We start from the raw sequence: 21,894 nt of genomic DNA, 5'->3' as shown, positions 1-21,894 counted from the left end.
AAAAAAAAATTATGTTAGGAATTTCGTGGCTGTGATACCATGTACAAGTGTGGGAAATAATTGTGTTAACCTGTTGTAGGTTAATAACCTGGCATTCAATATATATAGTGTACATTACAGACCTGTAACTATAGTAAAGTACCATTCTACCTTTTACATAATAATATTATCTAATATTAAACATAGCCTAAGTTTAATAGCTGGCTTGTTATTCAAGTCTATTTGCTTTATGTTGTTTACAAACTGTACCATTGTATATTATTCAACCAGATCGAATACACAAGAAAATATCTTTCTTATATGTCTTCTCGAAGTTTAATACAAACACTTATCACGGGAATGTTATTGCTTAAAATTTATGAAAGTCTGAGAGTTTCTTAAGCAAATTATCTCTCCTCAACCCTCGTTCCTTTTCAATAATAACTTTGAATTTGAATTCAACTATTTTGATTTTTATGCATAATCCGTGATTTATGAAGATTATTCAACATGGACATACTCATCATTTCCTTCAAATTTTCATACTAACATATTATATACTTCATATCATACATGTCCAAATCAAGTTTAAACCCAAAACAAAGCATAAATGTCAGTTTCCTTAGAAGCATTGGCAATGGCAGGAGAAGATTATGTTAACTTTGGCATAGATATGGAAGAATGGGAGCGCATCGAGTTAGAAGAAACACCAGCACACCTGCTGGCTGATGAAGATGATAATCTGCAACAATATTGGAGTATTAGTAATATTAATGATTGTATTACTGATAATAATTATGATAATGACATGGAGTTTTCTGATGAATATGTCACCCACTTTGAAGCATCACAAGGTTATGAAGCCTCAAGAGGCAGCTTAAGTTTAAGAGGGTTGGTAATGATGATTAAAGCTAAGATCAAGTTAACAATGCTCATAAGATGGAAAATATTAACAGATTTATTTGATGTAATCATGTAGATTAATGGAGAATTTCTTGATTCTTTTTGTATTATGAGTGCTTAGTTTTATACATATCATACATGGCATATTCTTTTGGCTAGAGTTCTTTAAATGTTCTTTTCTAGGTAATAGTGTGGTTTGAATGTGATTCATTTTTTTTGCATAACACTTTCTTTGTAGCTAGTTGAAATTTGGTATGAGCGCTTGTCTTTATTTTTTTTTGGTTGAACAACTAAGGTATCCACCATCGATAGCAGTGACTAATCCTTTCGCCCCGGATGCTCCACTTAAAGGTAAAGGGTTGGCCAAAAATCTCTTTCTATTCCCAAAGGTTGATGATCGAACCCTCAACCAATTGGTTGAGGGACAAAGTGAGCAACTACTATGCCAAAACCACTTGGTAAGCGCCCGTCTTTATTAAGGATCACAAATTAGTAGTAAAATCTACTTGTGTGCAAATTTTATTGTCACATTGGTCGTCTATTATAAAGTGTATGCTTACTACTTACGAGTCTTGACCACTCCATTTGGATTGAGATATATTCAAATATAGGAATAATTTAAGTACTTCATCTTCGACAAGTGAAACTGAGTAGAGTAAAAGAAAATGAATAAATACGAAAACTGGGTAGAATATATAGAAACAGAGAGTGTATAGCAAATTATACCCTATTTGTTTTCAATCTAGATACTAGTGGTGTAGAGATATTACTTATTAGTATGTCTAAAATATCTTGTTTAAGGTGGGCTTTTCAGTATTAATTGACCATAATAGCTTTTGATGTTCATAAAAAAAAGTTTTAAACTTGATTAGGTCCAATCAGAGTTGAGGAGGCCTAATCAACGGGTGTAATTATAAGGTGTTTCAGTTTTTATCAGGTTCAATCATGACTAATAAAATAAGTTCCCGTAAATAGAACACACTCTAAGAGTAACTCTTTAGCATTGGTCCCAATCATGGTCCTTGTGGATCGGATCATCCATATAATATACAAAGGGAAACTCCAGATATTTGATATCTTTATCTTTGAATGAGATCTCAATTCCAGCTATGGTTTCATTAGATATCTTACAACTAGACATGACTGCTAATTGTTCTTATAAAAAGTTACTGTAAGTCCGTTTCACTTAAAACTGGTTGTATATAGTTCGAGAATATAATCATAGTCATCTACTGCTTCCTATCATCCTATGGTGATGTTTGGAGATATTTTGACTGTTCATCACGAGGAACATTTTAAAAACTACTTTAGGCTATAATTTCAGCAACTTTGATCAACAATACTTATAGTAATTGCTAAAAGATCTTACATGCATGCATAGAAAGAAGGCGATTCCTTGAATTCTCCCTTGATCATCCAAATATAGATCACATGCATAGATATCGTTTCCTCTTCTTTTGCATGTAAAAGTTGTACAACACTCCTTCAACATTATAGACTTTATAGCCTCGCTAGCTCCTTCAACATTATACTTGTGAATGCCAAAAACCAGGGGCTAAAACCATGGTTTTCTCCAGCTCAATTAATAAGATGCATCACCAAAGATAATATTTACTATATAATTAAGGAATAAGTCGCAATTTTTTAAGGAGGGAATCGTAAGTTAAAAGCACCTTACCATGTTTCTATTCTCAGCTTGGTGTAATTTTCCATCTGATAATCTATGATTTTCCTTTTCAAATATCGGGATATATATGCGGGTTAAAATTTGAGCTTCGGTTGGAAAACCGGAAGTGTACTAATGAGTAATGAACCACATTAAATTAGGTTTTCATAAGTTTTTTCACATATAAGGATGAGGAAAATTTCGTTAAATTTAAATTATTGCACCTTATTTCGTTCTAGTACTTGTTTCTATAGATTGAAAAATGGCTAAAATTGTTTTAAATGGAAGGAAGTATGTAAGAAACTGAGTGGATTTAGTCCATGTTTGGCATGGAGCCTAGATCTTGTTGATAAGATCCAATCTTTTTCTAACACAATGACTAATTAAATGTTACTAAGATATGCTTCCTTAGTTCTTTAGGTTATGATAGAGTTATAAAACTATTTTGAGGATCTTAACCATCAGCTTAAGTTTTTGGTTGAGTTGGTTCTTTGACATGGTATCAGAGCTAGCATGACATAAAGGTCACTAGTTCAGATTTGATCCACCACTCATTTCTAAGTGGAATATTTAACGCCAGGTTTGAGGGAGTCTTGTGCTACATCCACACTTAAAGCCCAATCAACCATCAGCTTAAATTTTATTTCAAAAACTGATAATTAATCTTTACTGATATTAAATGAGACCAGATAAGGCTACTTAGAATATTTCGAACAAGATCAAACGAGAACGAATTCGACTAAAAAATGATTAGCAAATTAGACTAGAAAGATTCAATATAAATTAAATCAAGTCGAGTATTATCTTAAAAGTTTCATATCAAACTAAAAAAAATCAAGTATAATAATATAAGCTTAAACTTATTCAAGGTGTGCTGGTGTCATCCCGTAATCTGAACCAATCTAGCTTATGGAATCTACAATCCATTGTTCTACACTCACATAAAAAATCGTCTGAATATTTATTTTTTTCGATTTTATGAAGTTGTTAGTGAACTATATAATTTTCCATTCAATACGTATTTCTTAATTGCAAAAGATAAGATTGAGTAAATTCTGGTACACGATATTTGAAGCAAAAACTTTGCAGTCCAATACTCAAGAAATTAAACTCCACCCAGAGTTCAAAATAAATGCAATATGCCATATTGAAGTTGTATTACTTGGGTTCCGTCATCGAATTCAAGGCATGCAAGACAAGAGATGGGAAAAGGGGATAAACCCATCTCTCTACTCCGTGTTCACTATTCATCCATTGAATAATGTCACAATAGATGCTACATTCGGTTTATTAATTTATCCGTATTTTTTTTGGGATATTTTTCATTAGTTTACTTATTTATTTTGCTTCTACCACTAATATTCTATCACACATACATTCAATTTTAACACAAAATAATATTTTATTTTTCGTTCTATGTCCCACAATATTGTTTCTCCTAAAACTTTGTACAAAAGAAACGGATAAGCTAATAAAGACGGGAAGGAGTATAATGTTGTGTCAAAATTGCATGGAAATTGGAAAGGATAAGCTTTTCTTTTCAATAATGAGGTATGGCTCGACTATTTGCCTACTGATTACTGAATGTCCAACTAAATTTTGGGAATGTAAAATGACAGAGAAATAGGGCCCAAGCTACACTTGACTCATTAATGCTTAACTCTCTACACACTCGATCATGAGATATCATCGAGAGCTTATGATTGATAATTTGATAGATTTATTGGATATGCACTCGAAAACGGAAAAAAATTTATCTGCCTATCGGGTAATTTTTCCATTAGAAATAGACATTAAAAATTAGTGGAATTCCGACGTAATAGAATTACTTATTAATGGTCTATTTCTAATAAGTATCTCAATGTATAAATTATTTAATCTCCACCAGCAATAAAATCATGTCACTACTCAATGTCACACCATTGGTTAACAAATTTCCTCAATTTCGCAGCCACAAAAACATGGAGGAAATTTTGAACTTCAACTATATGTAGTTGTTTGCACTTAGTATCTGAACTTCGATGAATACTTTGTTTAAATTGGACAAAGACAGGTTTCGTTGTTCTCATGCGCCTTGCTATTGAATATGCATGGATTTATCATTTACGTTAGTTTTCATTTTTGACTAGTTTGTTAATTAATTATAAGCAGAGTCATTTTAGTTACTAAGTTTCATCTGGATATATATACATTGGTATTGTATTATCTTATTTATATTGTAAAACAAGATGAAGAAAGCTTCATCCAATAAATTTTCTATCAAAAATGGAAAAGAGAGGTTCCCTCGACACCTTCGACGGATTTGGAACCAAAAATCTAATTAGGTCAAAGATTTATCAGCTTGATACGGAATAAAAGTAGCCTTGTCGCCAAAAAAAAGTAGCCTAAGAATCACTCAAACTCATTACTCAAATATACTATTCCCACCATTTTCCTATTACGTAATCTTAGAAGTGATATTCACATGTCCAAAAATAAATAAAATAGTATTTGGATATTTAGAACACCTTAGAGTTTACCCAAACACAACTTTTTTGGTGGACCGATTTCACAACAATTTTATTGTGCACCCAAAGTCATTGTATTAGGAAAATAAAGACTACAATTACTTACTATATCAAAAAATTGACAAAACTGACTATATATAAGGATATTATATAACACAAAATTGACTATATCACATGAAAACCGACCATATCATATGATTTTCGGTACACAATAAGTTATTGTGAATTCTATCTATTCGAGTTTTTTTTGGTTATCCAAGATGATGAAAAAAGTATCGGTTTCGATATCGAGTTGTAGGTACCAAAGTTTTAAGAAAAAAGGAAAGAAACCATGATAGTGTTTAGTGAGCAGCACAAGTGGACTCCATAGGTTGTAGCCTTTGTAGGCTGAAAATAGTGAAGACTACTGCCCTTCTTAAATTAGATCGGAGAGTAAGCTAAAAGTACCACATTCATCTCATAAAACTAGCTTGTGTCTAGTAGAAAAAAAATAATTCAGATTGGCTAATATCTAAATTGTTGGATCACGGGAATATGGTAAACATCAAAAATCATAGAACTCAGGAAAAGTGTAACTAAAACAGCCTTCTTTTCACATAGTGGTTTACCATATGAGTCATAAATACCATGACTGCATGACACAAATAAAATACATACGCATCTAACCCCTCCACTCCTTATAAATATCCAACACTCCATTCATTCAGAAAATCAGTGAATATAAACAGCTAACAGAGAGAGATATAGAAAAGCATAGAAGTTGCAGCATTGTTTTATATCATCATGTCGATTGATGCATTAGCAATGGCGGGTGTAGACTATAAGGAAAGTGGTATCAGCTTCAAAGAGATCGAATTTAGAGACATGGAATCCACACCACAATATCTTCTAGCAGAGAACGAGTCTGGTGACAAGATGACCGAGAACAAGTTCAATGTGGCAACGAAGCTCGTCCCAGAAAAACTTCGATTGAATGCCAAAATTCAATATTGGAAGAAAGCTGTTGCATCAGCCAGTAGTTAACTATATAGCCCATAAGAGTCTGATTATCGTAATTATTCTATCATTTCCTTCCTAAAATTTTATGTGATTGTGTAACTTAATCTTGCAGAAGCACAAAGTGAAGAGATTGATCAACTTATTTCTAGGATATATTGATATATATCCTAAACACACAATAATATTTAACCGAGTCAAGTCGAGTTTTTTAAACTTTCCTGTCAAAAGAAGAACATTGAAGAATTTTCACAGCAAATCTAATATTTTATCGATTTGCCTAGCAATGTCTGATGTGTGTATACAATATGTTAGAGATATTAAGTAATAGTGGATATAGGAAAATATATAATGTTATGCTAATATATACTTCTATAAGGTTATTTATGTAAGGATATGATTTAGCAAATACACCACTCAAGAATCTGAAACACATAACTCCAAAGAATTGGACTAAAAAGTATGATTCCTAAAGCTAGGAGTGTTTCTCCAATCTCTCTTCCTAGTGATTACATATCTTCAGAAAGATGGCATCAATGAAGCATATACATACAATTCAACATATTAGTGTATTTTCCACATTAATGTAGCCTTGTGCCTGAGCAAATACCTTCCCTGAGCCTATGTGCACAGTACCGGGATACTAAAGTCTGAAACCAATGCAAAAATGGAGGTTCTTTTAGTAAATTCAGAGAAAATCGCTCACATTGTAGAGCTCGTCTTACAGTTGTATAAAAATTCAATAGCATTCACCACTCAAAGAAATTCTTGAGATTTCAAATACATATACGGCATTATACTAGGGAATGGGAGGTGCTATATACATACAGCAGAGGAAGAACAGGACACTTAATACAACAATTTGAAAAACTGCACAAGGTTTCTTTCAACAAGACAAGGAACAAATTTCACTACGCAAATAAGGGGAGGGTGGGAGACAAGATAACAAGCACATGGTTTGTGATGAATGTATAATAGAGTCACAGGGCTACCTCATGCTTCGCCTCATCTACCACCTGACAATTCAATAGCATCCTGATTGTGAATGGAATCGTCACCCCAGCCACCAAATCTGCTCTGCAATCTTTCATATTCTTGCCTCCGAGTGACCTCCACATTCTGCCATTCCTCCCATCGAGCAGCAAGCCCCTCTCCTTCTAGCATTCGCACCACCTCTGACATTGCCGGGCGTTCTTCTGGTGAAGATTGAGTACATAATAATGCAACCTGAATCATCATCTCCACCCCTTGAATGTCATAATTCTTATTCAAGTTCTTATCGACAATAGCGTCTAATCTCTTTTCTCTTTCCAGCTTCTTGACCTGCGGTGTGATATTCAAGAGCGTCAGAGAATCAAGTTAGAAAAACCTGAATCCAAGAGAAAGAAGGATAAAAGCGGAATATTACAGGAGATACATCAAACACCATAGAAGGAAACACTAATATCATAACATAGACAAATCTTTTATCCCAAAACTTTCTAATTTAAGTCGTACAAAGATAAAAAGTTTAAAAAGGATCTTGGGATGTTTAGATTTTTTTTTTCTTTCTAAAAAGAAGAAAAGAAAACGAGATCCATGGAAGGGTGCCAGTGAGTTTTCCAGATTAAAACAAGTACAAAAGAAGGTTTGATATAATTCTCAAGGCAGTAACAAATCTATATACTACAGAAAAGCAATGGAGAAATCTTGAGAACGATCATATTAAAGAAAAGGAATAATTGATAACAATAAAATAGTTATCATTTAAATAGTGTAAATTAATAGATCTATTACTAGTACCGACGAAAAGACAACTAAAAGGCGAGCACTCTCGATAAATCTTACATGATCAAGCAACAAGACATCATCTTCTTCTTCCAAGCGTGAAAAGTCAATAGCTCGTTGGCCTGTCACAAGCTCTAGCAGCATAATCCCATAACCAAAGACATCTGTTCTTTCTGATGACTTCCCCGTGGATAAGTACTCGGGTGCTATGTGCCCCATTGTCCCACGCACCTGTGTTGTCACATTAGTTTTCCTCACATCTACCAATTTTGCTAAGCCAAAATCACCAACCACTGCTTCAAAGTCTTCGTCTAACAACACATTAGCAGCCTTCACATCACGATGAATGATCTTAGGGTTGCAATGTTCATGAAGATACTCTAGTCCACGTGCAGTACCCAAGGCTATTTGTTTTCTTGTAGGCCAATCTACGATAGATTCCCCAGGTTTTAATTCTGCAGAAAATGAAAAATTAAGACACCATCCATGTATCAACCACATAAAGAAAATACATTATAAAATACACTTAGCATAGAAGAGGATAACTTGCACTAATGTCCAAGTTTCTCTGCCTCCAAAATTTTTAGTAGTATAAAGAAAAAGAAGCATCATTTAAATGAGTATATCATTAAGGTGAGAATTCTACCCCGCAAACGATAAGCCACACTCAGGTTTTGCATATACGGATACACCAAAAGTCTCTCTGTTGGTGTAGTGCAAAACCCTATCAAGCGCAGTAAATTTTTATGTACAGCAACACTAATCATCTCAACCTCACGCTGAAAAGCTGCATCTCCTCCCGGGCTCTCATAGTCAGTTAACCGTTTTACTGCAACCTTTGTATTGTCTCCTAGCACACCTTTGTAAACCTTGCCAAAACCACCTTGACCAAGAACATTTTTCTCATTAAAGTTGTCTGTCGCTATCTGCAACTCCCTATAAGCAAATCGTTTAAGCTGCCCAAATGCAATTGTACGATCAACTTCACCTGAGTATGATTAACACCAGAGAAAAAAGAAGAATATGTGAGCACATCAGAAGAACTAAATGAGTACATGATTAACACCAGAGAAAAAAGAAGAATATGTGAGCACATCAGAAGAACTAAATGAGTACATGGCAAACATTCGATGGAGCTTCACCAATCATACCCCTCCCTCCCTCCCACTAAATTGGTTCATAGTTCACACTAAAGTAATGATTCTCATAAAATTTCACTACTATATATGTGTTCATTTGGTTAATATAGAAATGAAAATTCTACGTCCTAGGAAGTAGAAGAATGTGAAGCTATCTGATTGACTAAAACTAACTTTTTGGAAGTTAAGACTTTCTACGATTAACAAATGAATTGACACTTCCCATTATCTGGGAATTGCAACTTCTTAAGAAGTACCACTCCGTGTAAGTGTGTGGTTGTTGGAAGGCGGGATATATTCTTCCCACACAGGAAAAAAAATATCATAACGATGTGTAATAGATTGGCGTAGGGGGGAGGGGCACTTTTGGTAATATAATTTAGTTAGCTTCAGGAGAGAGTAGGGAAAAATCTTCTATAAATAGAGGAGAGTAGGGAGAAGGAAACCATGTGGAATATTGGTAAAAGAACTCAGTTAGATTGGAGAGCACAAATGACTCTGGAAAGAACATCATTCCTCTCGAAAAAGTGGCTAAATTGTAATCAGTGATTTAATCATCAATTCAATCATATCATCACTTGTTCTTCCCTGAGCATCTCTCTCACTCTAATAATCTCTCTTTTCTTCCATTAATCTAGTGTTCTTGGTCTGTTATCTATGCTAGTTCATTACACAACGATGGAGTTCAGGGAGCACAAATATGAAATATAGATAGCAGCACTTCAGATAATCTCACTAGTGAAATTCCTAGAAAATGATCTAACACACTTATAAACCAAAGCCTAAGAAAGAGATAAGCAAGAAAACTAGAAGAGAGAACTACAGAACCTGCGACATCGACATAGACTTCACGTTTGTAACCTATTAATCTACTCTTGCACATGAAAAACAGCACGCCTCCAAGCAATAGAATACCAACAAGCCCTCCAACTACACCAACTATAACTCCGATCTTTGTTTTGTTCGAAGAGCCTGTCAACATAGGGCAGAATCAGTTCTCAGCAACAACTTCTCAACTATAAGCTCACGAGTCAGCATTACATACATATATATATATAATTATATATATTATATATATATTATATATATATATATATATATATAAACACAATTAATCATTCTACCTGCGCCGTTACCATCTGATGCACAAGGATGACGAAGATCTCCACCACAGATCAATTTATTCCCTGAGAAACTGCAGTCAGAGAACCAAAACATGATAACTACGAAAGGATACAGCTATTCTTTTCTATCCTTCAATTCGATTTCTTTGTCACAAGTACTTTAATGCACAAGTCAAAATCCAATTATTCACTCTAGATAAGGAATTAGTAACATACTTGTATTGTGGAATCATAAAGAGCTGCTTAGGAACTTGGCCGCTTAGTTGATTTGAAGAGAGCTGGCTGTCACCACATTTATAGGTTTATCAGACACAAGAGCTAGCTATCAATAGATCCTAGCAGTATCTCAAATTTCTATTTCTTGTTTCCAAGTCTAAAGAGAAGAGTCAACAGAATTTACACTAGATCATGAATATTTCCACATACAGGCTAATTAAGTTATCGAGGGAAGCCAGCGAGTCAGGGATTCTCCCAGAGAGGTTGTTATGGCTCAAAATCCTGCCATGAGAAAGGTAATCAAAGAAAAGGATAATGTAAAGTTTCATCATATTCAACACAGATGCAGCCGTATCAAGAGAAAAAAAAAAAAAATAGCAGAGATGGAACTACTCACAAATATTTAAGATTTTTAAGATTACCGAGGGAGGATGGTATTTCATCAGTCAAACGGTTATTCTCTAAATCCAGGCTAGTAAGACTTGACAGATTTCCAATCTCTTCGGGAATCTTGCCAGTAATACCATTTCCTTGCAGTGATCTGCATAGTCAATGCATTTCAATTTAACAAGGGAAGAACTAGGTAGCTTAACTGCTAAGCAAAATGATTTGGGGAGTGTAGAAAATGGAAGGTGTGCGGAAAATAAAGGGGGCACTATTCTATCAAACAGGAAGGACATAAATTTCATGGATTAACATTCAATTTGAAATGAACTCTTTTTTTTTTGGGTGCGTCTCATAACTCTATATAATAGGGAATCAAACCATATTCAGGTCCAAAATCAATGATCTCCTATTGTCATTTCTGGATATATAATCTAAAGATGCTTTATCCATAACTTCTTGCAAAAATATCAAAGCCAAATAATTCATTAGAAATCTGGTAACAGCATTCCCCAAGTCTCAAGGTGGCATTAAATTTGATGAAATGGATTTGGTCATAAGAAGCTTATATTTTTACGTGCCTGTAAAACTAAATGGTGAGCAGAAGTTTAGAAATATTTTTCCAAGGTGGCAACATTTTGACAGACTAGAAGAACAGATATAACAACATTCCATAACTAAGCAATTTCTTAAAGCTGGTTTTGAAATTCTAAGAAGAAAACCATCATAAATGTGAGACATTTGTTCTTTCCAAGAGATACAACAACTTCTTTAATTTAAGTGCCTCGATAGTAGGTATCACAGAAAGAGTGTAGGGAAAAGTTAACCTACAGAGTAATAAGAGTCTTCAAAGTGCCGATTTTAGGAGACAAAGAACCAGAAAATCCCATGGAAGACAATGTCCTGCAGCCAAACAGCAGAATAAACCAATGATAACTTACAAATGAGAAAGGTATTAACAACCATCTAGAACATCATCAGGCACAAACTTAAATTGACATCTAAAAAGAATGTATAAGATGCATGAATAGTACTTACAAAGATTTAACATTGTTACTGGTATCACACATAACATTTGACCAAGTGCAGGGATTGACCATATTTGGGTTCCAATCTGGCAACTGATTGGCTGTAGCATGCAATGATTGTTTCAATGCATAAAGTGCCTCTCCTAAAACAAAAGATAACAGCAGAAATGGTCAGCACTTGCAATTCACACAACTAGATTATACAACACATTAGCTGCACGCCTGCACCACTCGGAATCAACAACAAAATCACCCCAATTTCTCTAAAACTATGCTACAGTCCGACCAGAATAACAAGCAAGAGGCCAGTACCTTGAAAATCAGCCATACCACAAGAGAGCAAACAAGTAAAGGCCAGAACAGCGAACAAGAACTCCATTGGTGACAGCCTCAGTAGTGGACTTTAAAAGTCAATCACCCATGTACCAAGCAAACCAGCATTCCTGTGACACACAATGGGGATCTGGTACCATAAATTATAGATGAAAAATATAGTGCTGAAGACCCTCACCCCCCTTCCAACCCACACACGCGCAACAAAAATCCTCAAAATAAGAAAAGATATTTGTTGTATTCATTTCCTAAGCAGGTGCACATAAATCAACAACATTTAATACAATCCTCATCCACTAGATTTAGTTTCACATTCTGAGAATTTTCAGAACCTCTTTAGTGAGGGAAGGACATAAGAACTCCACTAACAAATGGTCAATTCCCGCAAAATAACCTTCACTCTCCTTCACCCTACTCAGAAACACCAAGGCCAACCACCACAAATTAAGGTTTAACCCTAATCACTCTTCAATCACCCTACAAACAGATTTAGGAAAGTTTTAGCCTCCAAAGGTTCACCTACCATTGACCAAACTCCCTATCAGCCCACCAAATAAGATTCCAAATAAAAGTTTTAAAAAAATGAGCTACCCACAATCTCACATCCGTAAAGTTTACATCTTTTTAGCACTAATCACACAACTAACTCAACCATTTATTCAAAAGTTTAAGTCTTTAAGATACCACAATCCTAATCAAGCCTTTCTGGATTGTAGTGTAAGCAATTTCAGGGAACTAAACATAAACACACCACCACCTTGAAAAATCATTCAAATTTTCCAAGTCAATTCAACAAACTTCAGTAAAAAGTAGTATATCCGTTATTATTATACATGATTTGAAACAACAGCCACAAAAACAAATATCAGCATTTTGTTATAAAAAATGGAAATATAATGCAAATCCACAAAATCCCACAAGTTGAGATCATACTGCAAAAAAAACTGAAAAACCCATAGGTTGAAGAGATCTAATTTACAAAGAGTAACATAAAGAAATTAGAAACCTACCATATATAAATACCCAGAACAGCAAAGTAAAATCAACAAAGATTTAGAGGAACTAATAATCACCTGGTATATGCTAGGTAGAAATAAGAGAGTGATGTTAATTATTTTATGGACTCTAAATAAAAAAGATTCTATCTTTTTTTATGGGGTGGGATTGGGAATTTTGGAGAAGAATGTTCTGCTAAGCACTGGCAAAACCGTCTTCTATGTTACTACTGGATTAGGGGCTTTATTGTCTGTAAAACTGAAAGTGTTAAAATGAGATTAGTCAAACATTTTGCAATTATTACGCTTCACACTCTCTTTAGTCTCACTCTCTTCTTGTTTCAACGGTTTCAAAAAGCTTACAAGAGTGGTGGGTGGAATTGTGCACTCCCCTAGTTACTTGCTAGTAACAACATTTATTGTTAATGAACTACAAAACAAAAATCACCGTTTCTTTCTTCATTATCTCTCCCCCAAGTTATGCTTACAGCTTGTTTAAGAAAAAAAAATCCCCCCTTAACAAGATGACAAGATAAAGTTTGAATAATTCAAGAGAAAAGCTATATGCAGTCCTAAGGATTGTATATAAAAAGCTAAAAATGAAAATAAGTTGCATTAACTGATCATTTATTACATCGGTTGATGTAAAAAAATTTCATAAATTCACAACTTATTTCCATTTTAAGTAGTGTATTTATGTCTTATATGCAATCTTAAGGATTGCATATAGCATAACCCTTAATTCAAATATATGTCATGATTAGGAAATTATGTCTATTTGGATATATTTCCTTTGGTTCAAACTAGATGACGTTGTTTGACTTTTGTACTATTCACTTATTTTCCTTTGACTATATTTTGCAATTTTTAAATAAGGAAATTATAGGATCTTGTTAGATTCGTCTTGATATCTACTTTCAAAATATGAGACTAAACAGTTAAGGTAAAGTTCGAGGAATATTGAAAAATCACATGTTTTGTAGGGAGTTTATATAATGAATTTGAAAATCATATATTTTCTTCATTTTTTAGTTGACTCATTTATTTTTGCATACATTTTAAGAAGAGGATAGAGAAATAAAAATCAAGTGAATAGATACGTAAAGTATAGCAAAACAAAAGGACTCATCTCTCAAAAGTAAGACTAGGTAAAAAAGGAAATTGGTCAACTTAATAATAAATTATCCAAAAAGGAAAATAAATCAACTAAAAAAAATAGAGATAGTATATAATTATGTAATTTTTTTATCCGTATGAGCCATGAAGACAATACAAATAGGAGAATGGGGGATTGAACCTGTGACATATCGTTCACAACACCTCAATCTTAACCACTAGGTCAAGACATCCTTGGTATATAATTATGCAGTTTATATAATTGACTAAATTTTTTGAGATAAAGTCTAATAATCTAAATGTCATATTGTCTAGTACATATTCCTTCCGTTTCTTTTTAATATACACACTTTTTTGGGGGGCATATTTCTTTTTCATCTACACATTGTTGTTTTTTTCTATTTTTGGTAACATGTTTCATCTACTTTCTCCACTTTTTCCACTCATGTCATCCACTTTTTAATTTTTTAACACACTTTTTAGTTTCTCTCACACACTTTTTTAGTTTCTCTCTCCACATTTTCAGTTTCTCTTTCGTACTTTGTACTTCCTCCTTGATTCTCCCCAAAAGTGAAATGAGTAAATTAAAAAAAAATGGAGTAATAGATTTTCCCTTTCCTAGACTATACTATGAGCTAAATGCAGATAATTCTTACATATGAAAGCGAGATAGTTGAATAAAAACACATGGTGGGATATAATCTCTATATATTTTTCTCATAAATCATATATATTCTCAAGTGTTCCATATAATTTCAATATTTGAAAGAAGATTAATTGTCACTTGTAAGTAGATTTGGTTATTGGTTCCCCTCAAAAAAAAGATTTGGTTATTGGTCGGTTCAAGGTTAATATCGGATCGGGTTATAAAGGGTCACTTTATAAGGGGTTGCATGTGGCTCGGGTCAATACTGTTTGCAGGCTAATAATGGGCAGGTCGACAATCGAGTAAGAAAAATAATGAATGGAGAGAAACAAAAGTAAGTATAATTGAATAGGAATATACATGTAATTATTTTACAATATTTAAATAATTTTTAAAAAATATTGGGATATTTTACCGATCCTATAATGGCCTTGTCCCATATCGACACTGTCCATTAAAACCATGTCCAATAAAAACCCTATAAATTTGATCCTAACCTTTTAGCCATTGGAATACCATGTCCAATAACCAAGTCGGCTCAATCATATGGTGATATGTAACCAATTTCTACAAAATCCACGAACCAAGAGTCATGAAAAATATGAGGTAGTTGTTTATAAATTTCCAAAACTTCTTACCAAGTTTATATTGGTTCAACATGCGACACTTACATTTGAGTTTAATGTGCGTGCTTCAAGTTATAAAAATATGTACGTATTAACATTAAATTATAAAATATTTTAAAAAAAATAAAGGACACATAAGATATTCCAAATGGACACTAAATTTCTCAAAAATTGTCTTATATAATAGATATTTCAATTATGATCTTTATTAAGTTTGAATTTCAAGTTTAACTTAACTTGTTATCGGAATCTGTAAGCAAGCCATACTCTTCTATGTTTCAACTACCTTTCACTAAGTTTTTGTTGGTATTTGGAGATCATTATAACTATTTTTGTAATATTTTACTATTAATTACAACTTAAATATTATGCCAAGTGAAAATAATTAGTTAAAATTATCCTTAATCTGTTTGCTCAAAGATTTCCTTCAAACTTGACCATCTTTAGCTCATGAAAGTTCTTGAGTCATATTCAAATAGTCCAACACCTTATTAGATACATTGCGAACATAGGGAGCATAAAAGCACATGCATTACCACACACGGCTGACAGGAATAATTTTGTAATAAATTCTTCAAATGAGCAAAATTTTACTCATTTCTAATCACTAATTTCTCTCTCTTCTTTCCTCATCTTCTTTACTCTTCTTCTTCATTAATTTATGCTCCATTATTGTTTCTCTTACCTCCAAAATTCTCTTTCACCCGTTGTTTCTTATCTCCAAATTTCTCCGTTCCCAATTGTTTATCACCTTTAAAATTTTCTCTTACATTGTTTCTCTCTCTCTCTCCAAAATTACAACTTTTATTGAAATTAATCAATGGCAAAAAGAAAATATTGGGGCTTTGAATTTAATTAGCGGAAGGATTTTAGATTTGAGAATCAACATTAGAGTTTTCAATATTTTTCAAGGGCGAAATTAGTAATCAACAATGCAAAAGATGACTTAAGAATCAACACTTTTAGATTTCTCTCTCCTCCATTGTTTCTCATACTTCAAAATTTCTCTTTCCTCCATTATTTCTAACCTGCAAATTTCTCTCTTTCATGGTTTATTCTCATCGTTGCCAATCAAATTGATGAATTGTAAAATACTCCATCAATAGCAAAACATATATATTGAATTTGAGAGTTAATCAATGGTGGACTTAGTTTTACTTGTTGAAATTAGTTTGGTGCCTTGAATCTCGTCAAATTTGGGTCTTCGCAGGCCCGCCCGGTCTTCACGAATCCCGTCTAGGCAAACAACCGCCCGATCGTGCCCGAGACAAATTTGGCTTGAAGAAATTTTGATCGCCCGATCGGGCGACTGGAATTTTTCCACGACGCGTTTTTCGAATTCGATTCTTTTAGGTTTTTTATGGAGTATATACTAGGGTTTTTTGTGCGAGGTTCCTTATGTTATAAAAGGACTTTCTTGGTATTCATCTGATACAACTTATAGAACACTTTTAGTCTCTAGAATTTAGGACTCCTTGTATTATTCTCTCTAGTTTTTCTCCATTATAGTGATGAAGCTCAAATCCCCTACCTGTGAAAGTATGTCTATTTTGACTAAACCACGTAAATCCTTGTGTTATTTTGTTTGTTCTTCTTTATTGTTTTTCTCATCCTTATTGTTACATTGACTTGTTCCGCATTAATCAAATTACAACATGCACTTTGTTTTCTAACAAATTGGTATCAAGAGCTTGGTTGTTTAAGATCTTAAGTGTTCATAGAACAAGTTTCATTCAATTATGTCAATGAAATTCCATATTGAGAAATTTGATAGGCAAGTAAATTTTGGCCTATGGCGGCAATTGAAGATGAAAGTCATTTTGGTTCAAAGTAGTTGTCACAAGGCTCTTGAAGGTGCATCCAAAAAACCTTCGGTACGCCGGATGACATGTGGGATGAGATCGATTTGAAGGCACTCTCAGCGATTCATTGATGTTCATCTAATGAAGTTTTTAAAAAGGTTGTCAAAGAGACGACTGATGCAAGTTTGTGGTTGAAGTTAGAATCACTTTATATGACAAAGAGCGTGACCAACCGTCTACTACTCAAATCTAGACTTCATGATATCAGTCTAGAAGAAAGTAAACCACTTGAGTCTCATTTAGATGATTTTTTCTCTATTATTATGGATTTGCAAAACATCGATGTTGAGATCGATTATGAGAATATAGCTATTAGGTTGTTGTGTTTACCGCCTTCATATAAGCACTTTCGAGATACTATATTGTATGGTAGGGATGATTTGAGTTTGCAGGATGTTAAGGATGTCTTAAGTCAAAGAGATTTAATTGACAATGAGTTGGTTAATAAATCTAATAATTCTGTTCAAACTAATGCTTTGGTTGCTCATGGTGGAAAGAATTATGGCAAGAATAAAGTCTGTAACTATTGGCACGTGAAAGGTCATATCAAAGCCGAGTGTTGGAAATTAAAGAAGAAAAATGGGGAAAAGTCCAATGAGGATCAATCAGCAAATATCGCCAACAATGTTCTTGATGATGATCTTGCACTTTAGGGTTACAAGTTTTTTTGGGTTGCGGTTTCTACGATCTATTCATGATTGGTGCCTTTTGATATTTTTTTGTGAAACGAGAAATCGTGTGGATTTTGCTATGGAGTCTATGATAGATTTTTTTTTTTAGTTTGTAATAAAGTAGCAATCTTGGTTATGCATTAGATTTTGTTCTAGTTATGCTATTTCTAATCTCAATTTTGGTACTTTTGTGCTTTGATTAAGTACGATTGCAATACAGATGTTATTGTTGTCATTTAATTTTGTAGAATTGCTTGAGTTTGTTTTTGAGATGAAGAAGTGTTTGAAGAGATTTTTGGTCAATTTGAATAAGCATGCTTGGCGTTAGTGATTTTATACTCTCAATCTAAGCCATGTAATGGTTTCGTATAAAGAGTTTTGTGTTTGAAGATGCATCGGTACACAATTCATAGAAGATGCCCGTTCTTGATTGCCTAAAGTGAGTAGGTTTATGGAATCATATTTAAGATTGAGGTTCTATGTTTTTTTTGTGTGAGCATTACTTCTTGTACAAGGTGAATTTATCTTATTTGATCGATTTCAAGTCAAGGTGGAGATTTGTTAGTTTGGTGTCTTGAATCTCGTCAAATTTGGGTCTTTGCAGGCCCGCCCGGTTAGGTCGGGCTGGCACACCCGATCGGACGTCCTTCGTGAATCAATATCAGGCAAACAGCGCCCGCCGCCCGATCGTGCCTGAGACAAATCTGCCTTGAAGAAAGTGACCACCTGATCGGGCGGCTGGAATTTTTGTCGCGTCGCATTTTTCGAATTCAATTCTTGTTGGGTTTTGTTATGGAGTATATTCTAGGATTTTTCGTGCGAGGTTCCTTATGTTATAAAATGACTTACTTGGTATTCATTACTAGATACAACTTATGGAACACTTTTAGCCTCTAGAATTTAGGACTCCTTGTATTATTCTCTCTAGTTTTTCTTCATTATAGTAATTAAAGAAGCTCGAATCCCCCACCTGTAGATGTAGGTCTATTTTGATAGAACCACTTAAATCCTTTTATTCTTTTGTTTGTTTTTCTTTATTGTTTTCTCATCCTTATTATTTCATTGACTTGTTCCGCAGTAATCAAATTACAACACCCTATTTTCTAACAGAAATCAATATTTTTGTTTCAAAATTAGCAAGCACTTTTGCTCATTTGAGAAAGTTTTGGGAAAATGAATAAAAGTGATTAGAATATGAGTAGAACTTTTTTCATCATTTGGAGAACTTTATATGAGGAATGAGCAAAAAGTAATTTTAGGTGTATCATGAATATCGTATACTTTAGTATATGATAAAAGTTTCTTTAAAGCGTAATAATGTGATATGCATCAAATAGTTCATTATGTTTTTGGAAAAAAAAGGTAGTCCATTATATTATATATATATATATATATATATATATATATATATATTTTTATCCATATGAGCCACGAAGGCGATACAAAGTACAAAGAGGGGGAGGGGGATTTGAACATGTGACCTATCGTTTAGGTCTTCTCAATCTTAACCATTAGGCCAAGACGTCTTTAATTATATATATTATTATATATGATTCATGAACCTTGACTCCATGGATCACAAAGTAGGGGGAGTGGGGTTATGATTGTGTATAAAATCCGAACATTGCAAATCACGTTTTTCCTCCACAGCTGAACTAAAAGTGTAAAAAGGTGGTCAACAATGGTTAATAGGAATATTGTACTGTAAATTGTAATGGTGTATTGGTGATGTTGATGAGTTTTGTATGGCTAGCGTGCCTAAAGATTGGTAAGCGGCCACTACTTTCCAGCCACATAGCCCACAGTTATTGAGTTCAACGGAGAATCGCATGGGATCGTACAAGTTGTGTTATAACGAATGTAAGAAATAGTAATAAATAATGAACGCAGAAAACAATAAAAACAATAAAAACAATAGATTAAGTGTGGTTCACTAATTTAGTGTTGATTACGTCTATGAGTAAAGAGAGAATAGTTTTATTGCTTTTGAGAAATTCCAAATTACAGATATAATTAATAATTTAATTGACAAACAAAAGAATTAGGATAAAAGCCTATTTATAACTTTATTCAAAATCGTCAAATCCGTATCAAAATCATGCTCGCCCGGTCGCCCTTGAGCCAATCTCAATTCCTGTGGTATCGATATGTTGTTTTTGCATTCCAATTGTTATATTTTTGTAGGGTATACATCATTAATTATGATTAACATAGTAGTATTTTGTTGAAAGACATCATGCGTTTCTTATAGAATTATAATTATTTTTTTGAATAAACCATATACATTCTGAAACTAATAGTGTTAGTGCGTGACTTCTTACATCACTAACCCACCTAGGTTTAAGTGGTATGAAGTTCAGTATATGTCAATATTACAACTAATACGATTTGTCTTTTGAGATTAGCTAGAATTAAATCAAACAAGATAATCTTAGATTCTTCATGTTTTATTAAAAAATATGTTAGGGGTCAGGCTACTTGGGGAAGTTTCTTAGTGGTTCATTCTCTCTTGAGATAGTAATTTCATTCATATATTATTATTATTATTATTATTATTATTATTATTATTATTATTATTATTATTATTATTATTACTATTGTTATTATTGTTATTATTGTTATTATTATTATCATCATTATTATTATCATTATTATTATTATCATTATTATTATTATTATTATTATCATTATTATTATTATTATTATTATTATTATTATTATTATTATTATTATTATTATTATTATTATTATTATTATTATTTTATTATTATTTATTATTATTATTATTATTATTATTATTATTATTATTATTATTATTGCTATTATTATTGGGTCAATATGTTTGTGCATTTTTCTGTCCTTTGCAATGCAATCATAGCATAATATTAGTCAATATCAAAAGCTACTAGTCCATTATACAGATAGGCGGTAAATAAACGAGAGTAGTGGTAATGAATCTTAGTGTGAGGTTATGAGGAAAAACTCATTTTAATTCCTATGGTACTTTCTCCCTTTTTTTTTATTAGTGTTACTAGTTTGACTTACACACTTATTAAGGTATATTTTATTAATATTAATACATGTCATTACATATTAGTAAAAAGTTAAAAAAAATAAAAATATTATTAATATACTCATTGAAACGAAATAAACAAGAACTCACGTGATTAGGTTTTTTCTTATATATTGGAAAAGAATTTAGAAGCTTCTATGTAATTCTATATAATGCCAAGATTCCAAGTACAAATATCAAATAAGGAACGAATGAAGTAATAGAAATTCATCTCCAATTCCCAAATGTAGATTTGTAGATGTGCAATATCATCCATACCACTTTATATGTGGTGTTGAGTGAAAACAATCCCCCCAAGGAACCATTTAGTAAGAAAAAGAATCATACTAGATAATGTAGAGAATTTGAAATATGTAATGAGGTGAAGACGTTCGGCCTGAATCAATAATTGGTAAGCTCGATCAAGTGAAGGGAGTGGGTCTTGAGCCAAAATTTGTTGGTGAGTTTGTGAACAAAAATCAGAATTTAAGCCCATCAAAAAATCGTGCAGCATACTAGTTTGAAGACGGGATGTGTGTTGCTCACCGGCGGTGCAAGCGGAGCAGCAAGCATTATAATAGGTTCACGGTAATGTAATTCCTTCCACAAGGAATTCAATTTTCCACATGGTTTTGGTTTTCTCGCACTTTGCAATAGAGGCATGAATTTGTAGAACACGAGACCCATTAACAACGGCAAAACGACTTTTAGGGTATCCCATAGCTTCTTGACATCACGATATTTAGTTACAGTGGGTTTGACCTCCGGGTCAATGGTGTTCATAAGCCATGAAATTAGCATGGCCTCACTACTACATTTAAAGCCTAATGCAACGCCTAAAAACCATTGCATTAGGGCCAAATACTGTTGCAGTAGGCCTAAGG

At 33.2% G+C, this 21,894-nt stretch overlaps 2 protein-coding genes across 4 annotated transcripts; one reads left to right on the top strand and one right to left on the bottom strand.

The window, feature by feature from the left end:
- The first annotated feature begins 589 nt into the window (after positions 1–589).
- On the top strand, positions 590–958 carry LOC104895892 (uncharacterized). The gene has a single exon (XM_010682535.2). The coding sequence runs from the start codon at positions 590–592 to the stop codon at positions 956–958; it is 369 nt and encodes a 122-aa protein (XP_010680837.2).
- A 5,780-nt stretch (positions 959–6,738) lies between these two features.
- On the bottom strand, positions 6,739–13,408 carry LOC104895665 (probable LRR receptor-like serine/threonine-protein kinase At5g10290). Of its 3 annotated transcripts, none has more exons than XM_010682231.4 (12): positions 13,116–13,408; positions 12,022–12,172; positions 11,720–11,852; positions 11,513–11,584; positions 10,695–10,838; positions 10,508–10,579; positions 10,298–10,363; positions 10,082–10,152; positions 9,786–9,929; positions 8,465–8,806; positions 7,879–8,273; positions 6,739–7,374 (listed from the first exon to the last, which is right to left on the bottom strand). In XM_010682231.4, exons 2-12 carry the CDS (start codon positions 12,086–12,088, stop codon positions 7,057–7,059), a joined length of 1,824 nt encoding a protein of 607 aa, XP_010680533.1. In that variant the 5' UTR covers positions 12,089–12,172; positions 13,116–13,408; the 3' UTR covers positions 6,739–7,056. The 3 variants fall into 3 exon arrangements, with proteins under 3 accessions (XP_010680533.1, XP_010680532.1, XP_048501884.1); XM_010682230.4 differs by having other exon boundaries at positions 12,022–12,152; XM_048645927.2 differs by lacking the exon at positions 13,116–13,408 and adding an exon at positions 13,053–13,075 and having other exon boundaries at positions 12,022–12,152.
- Positions 13,409–21,894: the final 8,486 nt, after the last annotated feature.

Source organism: Beta vulgaris, chromosome 6 (assembly GCF_026745355.1).
Source record: "Beta vulgaris subsp. vulgaris cultivar EL10 chromosome 6, EL10.2, whole genome shotgun sequence".
NCBI classification, from domain to species: domain Eukaryota; kingdom Viridiplantae; phylum Streptophyta; class Magnoliopsida; order Caryophyllales; family Amaranthaceae; genus Beta; species Beta vulgaris.
This window is presented reverse-complemented; position numbering and strand designations above follow the sequence as displayed.

Bases quoted from the DNA above. Each gene is read 5' to 3' on its own strand.
- LOC104895665 (XM_010682231.4), bottom strand. From the start codon at position 12,088: ATGGAGTTCTTGTTCGCTGTTCTGGCCTTTACTTGTTTGCTCTCTTGT. The intron at 10,839-11,512 runs GTAGGTTAACTT...TTGACTATGCAG, and splicing joins TTGAAGACTCTTATTACTCT to ATCACTGCAAGGAAATGGTA. The intron at 7,375-7,878 runs GTAAGATTTATC...ATCACACCGCAG, and splicing joins ATGTCTTGTTGCTTGATCAT to GTCAAGAAGCTGGAAAGAGA.
- LOC104895892 (XM_010682535.2), top strand. From the start codon at position 590: ATGTCAGTTTCCTTAGAAGCATTGGCAATGGCAGGAGAAGATTATGTT.